The 12,510-nt window shown below is 56.6% G+C and overlaps 1 protein-coding gene across 3 annotated transcripts in view; it reads left to right on the top strand.

Moving 5' to 3' along the window:
* Positions 1–359: 359 nt before the first annotated feature.
* LOC140482809 (3-oxo-5-alpha-steroid 4-dehydrogenase 2-like) overlaps positions 360–12,510 on the top strand; it is a 267,535-nt gene continuing 255,384 nt past the window's right edge. For all 3 annotated transcript variants that reach the window (XM_072580457.1, XM_072580455.1, XM_072580456.1), the window contains exon 1: positions 360–719. In XM_072580457.1, the coding sequence (XP_072436558.1) occupies positions 436–719 (284 nt within the window). In that variant the 5' untranslated portion in view covers positions 360–435. The remainder of the gene's footprint in view (positions 720–12,510) is intronic.

The raw sequence follows: 12,510 nt of genomic DNA, 5'->3' as shown, positions 1-12,510 counted from the left end.
TTCCAATTAAACCTGTTGGACTATAACCTGGTGTTGTGTGATTTTTAACTTTGTACACCCCAGTCCAACACCAGCATCTCCAAATCTGAAAGTGTAGACCACTAAAAACGTGAGATTTGGTTATATTCAATATCCCCACGATGTCGATTTCAGCAAACTTTCCCCTAATGGCCGAAAAAGCGCAATTAAAATGTGATAAAACGTCTTTTGCTCCGTTCGTAATTTACAAAGGAAATTGAATGGGCGGAGCTTTGGTCTTAATGCAAAAATGTATTTGTTTAACAAATTATTCTGGTATCGAAATAGCCAGGAGAAAAGGGGGCTGTCTTTCGGAAAGTGATTGCCATTTGTTTCTTGGACCTGCCCAAAGGTTAATAACGAATTGATGCTTGGAAAGTGGAATTGACATTTCAGGGATATTACTGTTCGAACGATATGGGGCCACACTGCAATGGAACCGTCATGGTTTTCCTGTCTAGCACGTTAATCTTTCTCGGAATCCTCATTTGGAAGCAACATCAAAAGAGGGCTGCTTCTTACGGAAGATACAGCTTGAAATCGTCTACGACCAAAATCCTAATCCCAGCTAATGTGGGTTGGTTTGTTCAGGAATTGCCTTCGTTTGCTGTACCAGTACTGTTAATTTATCAGTCGGGTGAACTAGATCATTTGGGGAGTAAACTGCTGCTGTGCTTGTTCTGTGGGCACTACTTTCACAGGTAAATTTACTTTATTAAGTCTTGATTTGACATCTTGAGCATCGTGAGCAGGTCATCAAGCCTTTTGAGGCTCCTCAGTTACACAAAAGAAAGACGACCTAAATCTTGTGGCAGAGTGGTCATGTCTCTCGGCCAGACGGTTCAGGTTCAGCTCTTGCAGCGTAATTATGACAAGAATTAAGGAGGTGCGTTTTTTTTGTCGAGTGTAGTATTGGCTGAGGACACCAGCAGCAACTCTCCTGCTTTTCTTGAAGTAGTGTATTGGGATATTTTTGTATCCATCTGAGAAAGCAGGCTAATTGCATTTTTTTTGTAGAGGTCCCAAATTCCTTGGGTTTTTGTTACAGAGTACGATCAATCTATTTTGAATATCTTCAATTGACTGCCCAACCTCAGCTCCTCCACTTGAGGAGAAGAAAATAAAGTAAATGCTGTTCTCTGAACCCCACCACCTGATTATCCTTAGGGGTCTTATCCCATACACTCAAAGACCTGTGGCTTGAGAATTAGCCACTTCAATCACAAAAAAAAGCTAAAACTTACACAACACCAGGTTATAGTCCAACAGGTTTAATTGGAAGCCCCAGTTGTATAACTCAGTGTTGTGTGATTTTTAACTTTGTCAACCCCACTACCAACCACAGCTCCTCTACATCATTAAACCTCAGGGCAGAAACTGCAGAGAAACTGTAATGAAGTGAGACCAATGAAAAAGATGTCACGACTCTTAAATCTGTAAGATTATGACTGCTTGTTTTGAACTCCCAATCAGGAAAATTACATTCTGAAAACTCTAATATTCACTAAGTCAATACTGAGTTGTATTAAGAGTCGAAGAGTGTAGTCTGCGAAAGCACAGCCAATCAGGCAGCATCCAAGGAGTAGGAGAATCAGGAATGAGGAATGAGGCTAGTGGCCCAAGGGGGCTGAGATATAAATTGCGGGGGGGGAATTGATTGGGGAGGTATTTTGGGGGAAGGGGCTGGGGGTGGAGAGATTGAGATTTGGGGAGGGGGATGGAGGAGAGATTTAGGGGATGAATTGGGGAAGGAGCGATTTGGGGGGATATTGAGGGAGGAGAGATTTGGGTGGTTACGGTGGAGAGATTTGGGGGCGGAGCGATTTGGGGGAAGGGATGGGGAGGATCGATTGGGAGGGGCGATTTTGGGGGGGTTGGGGAGGAGAGATTTGGGGGTAAAGAGATTTGGGGAGGGATTGGAGAAGAGAGTTGGTGGGGTTTTGGGGGTTGGTGAGATTGGAGAGGAGAGATATGTGAGGGGAGAGATTGGGATAGGAGAGATTTTGGGCAGGGATTGGGGAGGAGAGTTTTGGGGGAGGGATTGGGGAGGAAAGAGATTCTGGGGGCAGGAGAGATTTGGGGGCAGGAGAGATTTGGGGGAGAAGAGAGGTTCCGGGGGAGGGGGGGGACTTGAGGGGCAGAAGAGAGGTTCCGGGGGAGGGGGGAACTTGAGGGGCAGAAGAGAGGTTCCGGGGGAGGGGGGGTTCGAGGGGCAGAAGAGAGGTTCCAGGGGAGGGGGGGACTTGAGGGGCAGAAGAGAGGTTCCGGGGGAAGGGGGGTTCGAGGGGCAGAAGAGAGGTTCCGGGGGAGGGGGGGACTTGAGGGGCAGAAGAGAGGTTCCGGGGGAGGGGGGAACTTGAGGGGCAGAAGAGAGGTTCCGGGGGAGGGGGGGTTCGAGGGGCAGAAGAGAGGTTCCAGGGGAGGGGGGGACTTGAGGGGCAGAAGAGAGGTTCCGGGGGAGGGGGGGTTCGAGGGGCAGAAGAGAGGTTCTGGGGGAGGGGGGGTTCGAGGGGCAGAAGAGAGGTTCCGGGGGAGGGGAGGTTTGAGGGGCAGAAGAGAGGTTCCGGGGGAGGGGGGATTTGAGGGGCAGAAGAGAGGTTCCGGGGGATGGGGGGTTCGAGGGGCAGAAGAGAGGTTCCGGGGGAGGGGGGGTTTGAGGGGCAGAAGAGAGGTTCCGGGGGATGGGGGGTTCGAGGGGCAGAAGAGAGGTTCCGGGGAGGGGGGGTTTGAGGGGCAGAAGAGAGGTTCCGGGGGAGGGGGGATTTGAGGGGCAGATTTGGGGAGGGGGATTGGAGTTTGGGGAGAGGATTGGGGGAGCTGGGATTGGGGAGGGAAGATTGGAGTTTGGGGAGAGGATTGGGGGAGCTGGGATTGGGGAGGGAAGATTGGAGTTTGGGGAGAGGATTGGGGGAGCTGGGATTGGGGAGGGAAGATTGGAGTTTGGGGAGAGGATTGGGGGAGCTGGGATTGGGGAGGGAAGATTGGAGTTTGGGGAGAGGAATGGGGGAGCTGGGATTGGGGAGGGAAGATTGGAGTTTGGGGAGAGGATTGGGGGAGCTGGGATTGGGGAGGGAAGATTTGGGAGGGATTGGTGGAGGAGAGATTTGAGGGGCAGAATTAGGGGAGAGAATTGGGGGAGGGGGATTAGGGAGGGGATTGGGGGAGGAGAGATTTGGAGGGATTGGGAAGGAGAGATTTGACCAGGAGATTGGAGGGGAGAGATTTGGGGGAGAGAATTGGGGGAGGAGTAATTGGGATTGGAGTTTGGGGGCGAGAGGATTGTGGGAGCTGGGATTGGGGAGGGGAGGTTGGGGGAATTTGAGGTGAGATTGATGGAGGAGAGACTTAGGCGGATTGGGGAACATTGGGGGAGGAGACAGTGGGGAATTGCGGGAGGAGAGATTGGAGGCATTGGGGGCCGTGTGGTTGGGCAGTTTATGGAGTGGGGGGTTTGGGGTGGGGGATTGGTGAGAGAGGATGGGGTGATTGTGGTCGGAGAGATGGGGGATTGGAGGAGGAGAGATTAGGGTATGGGGACAGGGGCATTGAGGGAGGGGAATTGGGGGGTTTGGGGAGTAGGGATTGTGGGCAGGGGATTGAAGGGATTGGGTGAGAGGGTTTGGGGGAGGGATGGGGGAATTCAGGGTGGTGGGATGGGGCATTGGGGGAGTGGGGATTGAGGAAGAGAGATTGGGGGATTGCAGGAGGGGAGGTTGGGGAGGGTGATTACGAATGATTGGGGGATTGTAGGGGGAGAGAGATTGGGAGGGTTGGGGGAGGAGGGGAATGGGGGAGTGGGGTGTTTGGGTAGAGGTGATTGGGGGAAAGGAAATTGGGGGATTGTGGGAGGGGAGATTGGGTGGGATTAGGTGGAGTGTGTGGGGGGAATAGTTTGATAGGAATTGGGGGAGGAGAGATTGGGTGGAGAGATGGGGGGATAGTTTGATAGGAATTGGGGGGATTGGGGGAGGAGAGTTTGGGGGGATTGCGGGAGGGGAATTTGGGGGGTTTGGGGGGTTGGGTGAGGGGGAATTGGTGAGGAGAGTTTGGGGGGAGAGAGTGGGACGGATAGTTTTATAGGGATTCGGGGAGGAGAAATAGAAGTGTTTGGGAGACGGGGATTTGGTTAGGGATGACTGCAGGTGGAGAGATTGAGGGGGGATAGTTTGATGGTGATTGGAGAAGAAAGATTGAGGAGGGATTGGGGGAGGAGAAATTGGGGGGATTTGGGGATGACAGATTGGGGAGATGAGATTGGTGGGTTTGGCGAGGTGAGGCGGGGTGGTTTGGGGGAGGTGAGGTGAGTGGGAATGGGGGCAGAGAAATTGGGTGGGATTGGGGAGGACGAATTGGGGTTTTAGGGAGGAGAGATTGGGGAGGGCTATTAGGGGAGGGTGTTTGGGGGAGGAGAGATTGGGGACGGGGGATTGGGACAGGGGAGATTGGTGCGGATTAGAGGAGGAGGGATAGAGGAAGGGGTGTTGGGGGAATTGGGGAAGGTTTGGGGAAGATTGGCGGTTTTGGGGAGGGGGTTTGAGGGCAGAGAGATTGGAGGGATTGGGGCTTTTGGGGAGGGGGGATTGAGGACAGAGAGATTGGGGAAGGAGGAATTGGGGAGATAGGGGGAAGAGGGATGGGGAAGTGGGATTGGGGGAGGGGAGATTGGGGGAGTAGTGGGAGGCAGGATTGGGGGTTATCGGGGAGGAGAGATTGTGGGAGGAGAGATTGAGGGGTTTGTTGGGGGAGGATTCAGGAGGTGGAATTGTGAGTTATTGGGGATTTGGCAGAGAGATTGTGGGATAGTTTTGGGGGAATTGGGGAGAGGAGTTTGGGGGGAATGTGGAGGAGAGATTTGAGTAGGGTATTGGGAGAGGGATTGGGGAGGAGCAATTTGGGGGAGATTGGGGAGGAGAGATTTGGGAAAAGGATTGGGGGAGCAGTGATTTGGGGGTATTGTGGGAGGAGAGATTTGGGTGGACTTGTGGCAGGAAAGATATGGGGGGGTTCGGGGAGGAGAGATTTGGGGGGGTTTCGGGAGGGAATATTTGATGGAGGGTTTGGGGAGGAGAGATTTAGGGGGGTTTGGGGAGGAGAGATTTGGGAGAGTTTGGGGAGGAGAGATTTGGGGGGGTTTGGGGAGGAGAGATTTGGGGGGGTTTGGGGAGGAGAGATTTGATGGGGGGTTAGGGAGAAGAAATTTGATGGGGGGTTAGGGAGAAGACATTTGATGGGGGGTTTGGGGAGGAGAGATTTGGGGGGGAGAGATTTGGGGGGTGTTTGGGGGGGTTTAGGGAGGAGAGATTTGGAGGAGTTTGGGGAGGAGAGATTTGGGGAGGGGTGATTAGGGGGTAGGAGGATTGGGGGAGCTGGGATTGGGGAGGGGAGATTAGGGAGGGAGAATTGGGGGAGGAGAGATTGGCAGGGAGAGATTTGGGGTGGATTGGGGAAGGTTGGGGGAGGAGAATGTGGGGGATTGGGGGAGGAGAGATTGGGGGAATTAGATAAAATTAGATTACTTACAGTGTGGAAACAGGCCCTTCAGCCCAACAAGTCCACACCGACCCGCCGAAGTGCAACCCACCCAGACCCATTCCCCTACATTTAACCCTTCACCCAACACTATGGGCAATTTAGCATGGCCAATTCACCTAACGTGCACATTTTTGGATTGTGGGAGGAAACCGGAGCACCCAGAGGAAGACCACACAGACATGGGGAGAACGTGCAAACTCCACACAGAGAGTCGCCTGAGGCGGGAATTGAACCCGGGTCTCTGGCGCTGTGAGGCAGCAGTGCTAACCACTGTGCCACCGTGCTACCCAAATATGGTGGGCAGTGGGATTGGGGAGGGGGAATTGGAGGTATATGGAGTGGGGGGTTTTGGAGAGGGGGATTGGAGGAGGACATATTTTGGGGTTGGGGCATTGGGGGAAAGAGATTGGGGGATTGGCGAGGTGAGATTGGGATGGTTTGGGGGATTTGGGATTGAAGGGATTGGGTGAAAGGGGTTTGGGAGAGGGCAGATTGGGGGAGGAGGGATTGGAGGGGAATTCAGGGATGAGAAATTAGGCATTGAGGGAGTGGGGATTGGGGAAGGAGAGATGGGGGGATTGCGGGAGAGGGGATTGGGGTGGGGCGATTAGGAACAATTGGGGGGTTGGAGGGGGAGAGTGTGGGGGAAGAGAGATTGGGGGGTTGGGGAGGAGGGGAATGGCAGAGCAGGGATTTGGGGATCTTTGGTGGAAGGGGGGATTTGGGGTGTTTTGGGAGGGGGGATTGGGGGAAAGGAAATTGAGGGATTGCAGGTGGGGAGATTAGGTGGGATTCGGGGGAGATTGTGGGGGAAATCGTTTGATAGGGATTGGGTGGAGAGATTGTGGGAGGTGGGATTGGTGGACGAGTGATTTGGGGGAATGGGGAGGAAAGATTTGGGGGAGGAGAGAGAGGGGGATTGGGGGAGGGGATATTGGGGGCAGTGGGATTGGGAGGGGGTTGGGGAGGGAGAATTTGGGGATATGGTATGGCAGGTTTGACAGTGGGGTGTTTGGGGGGGAAAGGTAGATTTGGGGGAGGGGGATTGGGGAGGAGAGATTGGGGTGGAGGATGGGGGAGAGATTGGGGTTTGGGGAAGAGAGATTCGAGGGTTGGGGAGGAGAGATTAGAGGGTTGGGGGAGGAGGGATTGGGTTGGTAAAAGAGGGATTGGAATGGGGGGAAGGGGGAGAGCAATTGGGGGATAGGGAATTGGGCAATGTGGGGCGCCTGCGAAGGGGAACTTGTGGGATAGTTTGATAGGAATTGGGGGATTGGGGAGGGGAGATTAGTGGGGATTGGGGGAGGGGGGATTGGTGGGGAGAATTTGATAGGGATTAGGGGAAGAAGGACTGGAGTGTTTGGGGGAGGGGGAGGGGGATTGGGTTAGGGGGATTACAGGAGGAGAGATTGGGGACAGTGTTTTGGGGGGAGAGATTGGGATGGATAGTTTGTTGGGGATTGGGGAGAGTATTTTGGGGGGATAGTTTGTTGGGGATTGGAGAAGAGAGATTGGGGAGGGACTGGGGGGAGAGATTGAGTGGGATAGTTTGTTGGGGATTGGCGAAGAGAGATTGGGGGAGGGATTGGGGGTAGGAGAGATTGCTGGGTTTGGGGAGGTGAGGCAGGGGGTTTGGGGGAGGTGAGGTAGGAGGGATGGGGAGTAGAGAGATTGGGTGGGATGGGGAGGAGGAACTGGAGCTTTGGGGGAGGAGAGATTGGGGAGGGGGGATTGGGGAAAGGGGATTGCGGGATTGGGGAAGGAGAGATTCGGGGGGGATTGGGGAAGCGGGGATTCGGGGGGATTGGGGAGGAGAGATTCGGTGGGGGGGATTGGGGAATTGGAAAAAGAGAGATTCGGGGCGGGATTGGGGGAGGAGAGATTCGGGAGGGAATTGGGGGAGGAGAGATTTGGGGGGATTGGGGGAGGAGAGATTTGGAGAAGGAGAGATTCGGGGGGGATTGGGGGAGGAGAGATTCAGGGGGGATTGGGGAAGGGGGTGATTGGGGGAGGGGAGATTCGGGGGGGATTGGGGGAGGAGAGATTCGGGGGGGGATTGGGGGAGGAGAGATTTCGGGCAGGAGAGATTCGGGGGGGGATTGGGGGAGGAGAGATTTGGGAGAGGAGAGATTTGGGGGGGAGGATTAGGGGAGGAGAGATTTGGTGGGGAGGATTAGGGGAGGAGAGATTTGGGAGAGGAGAGATTTGGGGGAGGAGAGATTTGGGGGAGGAGAGATTTGGGGGGGAGGATTGGGGGAGGAGAGATTTCGGGCAGGAGAGATTCGGGGGGGATTGGGGGAGGAGAGATTTGGGGGAGGAGAGATTTCGGGGGGAGAATTGGGGGAGGAGAGATTTGGCGGAGGAGAGATTCGCGAGGGGGGACAGGGGGAGGAGAGATTCGGTGGGGGATTTGGGGGAGGAGAGATTCGGGGTAGGATTTGGGGGAGGTGAGATTCGCGGGGTGGGAGAATTGGGGGAGGAGAGATTCAGGGGGATTGGGGGAGGAGAGAGACGGGGGGATTTGGGGGAGGAGAGATTTGGCGGAGGAGAGATTCGCGGGGGGGATTGGGGAGGAGAGATTCGGGGGATTGGGGGAGGAGAGATTTCGGGGTGGATTTGGGGGAGGAGAGATTCGGGGGGGATTTGGGTGAGGAGAGATTCGGGCAGGAGAGATTCGGGGGGGATTGGGGGAGGAGAGATTTGGGGGAGGAGAGATTTCGGGGGGAGAATTGGGGGAGGAGAGATTTGGCGGAGGAGAGATTCGCGAGGGGGGACAGGGGGAGGAGAGATTCGGTGGGGGATTTGGGGGAGGAGAGATTCGGGGTAGGATTTGGGGGAGGTGAGATTCGCGGGGTGGGAGAATTGGGGGAGGAGAGATTCAGGGGGATTGGGGGAGGAGAGAGACGGGGGGATTTGGGGGAGGAGAGATTTGGCGGAGGAGAGATTCGCGGGGGGGATTGGGGAGGAGAGATTCGGGGGATTGGGGGAGGAGAGATTTCGGGGTGGATTTGGGGGAGGAGAGATTCGGGGGGGATTTGGGTGAGGAGAGATTCGGGCGGGGGATTGGGGGAGAAGTGATTCGGGGGTGATTGGGGGAGGTGAGATTTGGGGGAGGAGAGATTTGGGGGGGAGAGATTTGGGGGAGGAGAGATTCGCGGGGGGGAATTGGGGGAGGTGAGATTTGGCGGAGGAGAGATTTGGGGGAGGAGAGATTCGGGGGAGAATTTGGGGGAGGAGAGATTTGGGGGGGGATTTGGGGGAGGAGAGATTTGGGGGAGAAGAGATTTGTGGGGGGGATTGGGGGAGGAGATTTGGGGGGATTGAGTGAGGAGAGATTTCGGGGGGGGTTTCGGAGAGGAGAGATTCGGGGGAGGATTTGGGGGAGGAGAGATTCGGGGGGGGGATTTGGGGGAGGAGAGATTCGGTGGAGGATTTGGAGGAAGAGAGATTCGGGGGGGGAATTGGGGGAGGAGAGATTCGGGGGGGATTTGGGTGAGGAGAGATTCGGGCGGGGGATTGGGGGAGAAGTGATTCGGGGAGGATTGGGGGAGGTGAGATTTGGGGGAGGAGAGATTTGGGGGGGGAGAGATTTGGGGAGGAGAGATTCGCGGGGGGGATTGGGGGAGGTGAGATTTGGCGGAGGAGAGCTTTGGGGGGATTGGGGAGGAGAGATTTGGGGGGATTGGGGAGGAGAGATTCGTGGGGGGATTTGGGGGAGGAGAGATTCGGGCGGGGGATTTGGGTGAGGAGATATTCGGGCGGGGGATTGGGGGAGGAGTGATTCGGGGGGGATTGGGGGAGGTGAGATTTGGGGGAGGAGAGATTTGGGGGAGGAGAGATTTGGGAGAGGAGAGATTAGCGGGGGGGGTTTCAGGGAGGTGAGATTTGGGGGAGGAGAGATTCGGTGGGGGATTTGGGGGAGGAGAGATTCGGGGGAGGATTTGGGGGAGGAGAGATTCGGGGGGGATTAAGGGGAGGAGAGATTTGGGGGAGGAGAGATTCAGGGGGGAGGATTGGGGGAGGAGAGATTCGGGGCAGGGAGGAGAGATTCGGGCCGGGATTGGGGGAGGAGAGATTCGGGGGGGGTGGTTGGGGGAAGAGAGATTCGGGGGAGGATTTGGGGGAGGAGAGATTCGGGGGGGGGGTTTGGGGGAGGAGAGATTCGGTGGAGGATTTGGAGGAAGAGAGATTCGGGGGGGGAATTGGGGGAGGAGAGATTCGGGGGGGATTTGGGTGAGGAGAGATTCGGGCGGGGGATTGGGGGAGAAGTGATTCAGGGAGGATTGGGGAGGTGAGATTTGGGGGAGGAGAGATTTGGGGGGGAGAGATTTGGGGGAGGAGAGATTCGCGGGGGGGGATTGGGGGAGGTGAGATTTGGGGGAGGAGAGATTCGCGAGGGGGGGATTGGGGGAGGTGAGATTTGGCGGAGGAGAGCTTTGGGGGAAGAGAGATGCGGTGGGGGATTTGGGGGAGGAGAGATTTGGGGGGATTGGGGGAGGAGAGATTCGTGGGGGGATTTGGGGGAGGAGAGATTCGGGCGGGGGATTTGGGTGAGGAGAGATTCGGGCGGGGGATTGGGGGAGGAGTGATTCGGGGGGGATTGGGGGAGGTGAGATTTGGGGGAGGAGAGATTTGGGGGAGGAGAGATTTGGGAGAGGAGAGATTAGCGGGGGGGTTTCAGGGAGGTGAGATTTGGCGGAGGAGAGATTCGGTGGGGGATTTGGGGGAGGAGAGATTCGGGGGAGGATTTGGGGGAGGAGAGATTCGGGGGGGATTAAGGGGAGGAGAGATTTGGGGGAGGAGAGATTCAGGGGGGAGGATTGGGGGAGGAGAGATTTGGGGGGGGATTGGGGAGGAGAGATTCGGGGGGGTGGATTGGGGGAGGAGAGATTCGGGGGGGGATTGGGGGAGGAGAGATTCGGGGGGGATTGGGGGAGGAGAGATTCGGGGGGGATTGGCGGAGAGATTCAGGGGGGTTTGGGGGAGGCGAGATTTGGGGGAGGACAGAATCGGGGGGTTAGAATGGGGGAGAAGGGGATTGGGGAGGAGAGATATTGGGGAGGAGAGATTCGGGGGGGATTGAGGGAGGAGAGATTTGCGGGAGGAGAGATTTGGGGGAGGAGAGATTCGCGGTGGGGGATTGGGGGGTAGAGATTCGGTGGGGGATTTGGGGGAGGAGAGATTCGGGGGAGGATTTGGATGAGGAGAGATTCGGGGGAGGAGAGATTCGGGGGGATCGGGGGAGGAGAGATTCGTGGGGGGATTTGGGGAGGAGAGATTCGCGGGGGGGGATTGGGGGAGGAGAGATTCAGGGGGATTGGGGAGGAGAGATTCAGGGGGGATTTGGGGGAGGAGAGATTCGGGTGAGGAGAGATTCGGGGGAGGAGAGATTTGGGAGGGGATTTGGGGGTGGAGAGATTTGGGGGGGATTTGGGGGAGGAGAGATTCGGGGGGGGGGAATTGGGGGAGGAGAGATTTGGGGGGATTGGGGGAGGAGAGATTCGGGGGAGGATTTGGGAGAGGAGAGATTCGGGGGGGGGATTTGGGGGAGGAGTGATTCGGGGGGGATTTGGGGGGGATTTGGGGGAGGAGAGATTTGAGGGGGTATTTGGGGGAGAAGAGATTCGGGGGGAGATTTGGGGGAGGAGAGATTCGGGGGTAGATTTGGGGGAGGAGAGATTCGGGGGGATTGGGGGAGGAGATATTCGGGGGAGGATTTGGGAGAGGAGAGATTCGGGGGGGGTTGAGGGAGGAGAGATTTGGGGGAGGAGAGATTCGCGGGGGGATTTGGGGGAGGAGAGATTCAGTGGGGGATTTGGGGGAGGAGAGATTCGCGGGGGGATTTGGGGGAGGAGAGATTTTGGGGGGATTTGGGGGAGGAGAAGTTCGGGGGAGGATAGTTTCGGGGGGGATTGGGGGAGGAGAGATATTGGGGGAGGAGAGATTTGGGGGAGGAGAGATTTCGGGGGGAGAATTGGGGGAGGAGAGATTTGGCGGAGGAGAGATTCGCGAGGGGGGACTGGGGGAGCAGAGATTCGGTGGGGGATTTGGGGGAGGAGAGATTCGGGGTAGGATTTGGGGGAGGTGAGATTCGCGGGGTGGGCGAATTGGGGGGGGAGAGATTCAGGGGGATTGGGGAAGGCGAGATTCGTGGGGGATTTGGGGGAGGAGAGATTTGGCGGAGGAGAGATTCGCGGGGGGGGATTGGGGGAGGAGAGATTCGGGGGGATTGGGGGAGGATAGATTTCGGGGGGAGATTTGGGGGAAGAGATTTGGGGGAGGATTTGGGTGAGGAGAGATTCGGGGGTGGGGATTTGGGGGAGGAGAGATTCGGGGGGATTTGGGGGAGGAGAGATTTGGGGGAGGAGAGATTCGTGGGAGGGATTGGGGAAGGAGATTTGGGGGGATTGGGCGAGGAGAGATTTCGGGGGGGTTTCAGGGAGGAGAGATTCGGGGGAGGATTTGGGGGAGTAGAGATTCGGGGGGGGATTTGTGGGAGGAGAGATCCGGGGGAGGATTTGGGGGAAGTGAGATTCGAGGGGGGGGATTTGGGGGAGGAGAGATTCGGGGGAGGAGAGATTCGGGGGGGATTTGGGGGAGGAGAGATTCGGGGGCGATTTGGGGGAGGAGAGATTCGGTGGGGGATTGAGGGAGGAGAGATTTAGGGGAGGAGAGATTCGTGGGGGGGGGATTGGGGAGGAGAGATTTGGGGGAGGAGAGATTTGGGGGAGTAGAGATTTGGGGGAGGAGAGATTCGGGGGGATTGGGGGAGCAGATATTCGCGGGGGGATTTGGGGAGGAGAGATTCGCGGGGTGGGATTGGGGGAGGAGAGATTCAGGCGGATTGGGGGAGGAGAGATTCGGGGGGGTTTGGGGGAGGAGAGATTCGGGGGAGGAGAGATTCGGGAGGGGATTTGGGGGTGGAGAGATTCGAGGGAGGATTTGGGGGAGGAGAGATTT

Source organism: Chiloscyllium punctatum, chromosome 11 (assembly GCF_047496795.1).
Source record: "Chiloscyllium punctatum isolate Juve2018m chromosome 11, sChiPun1.3, whole genome shotgun sequence".
Taxonomy (NCBI): domain Eukaryota; kingdom Metazoa; phylum Chordata; class Chondrichthyes; order Orectolobiformes; family Hemiscylliidae; genus Chiloscyllium; species Chiloscyllium punctatum.
Note: the sequence above shows the minus strand (reverse complement) of the source record. Positions and strands in the feature narration are given on the sequence as shown.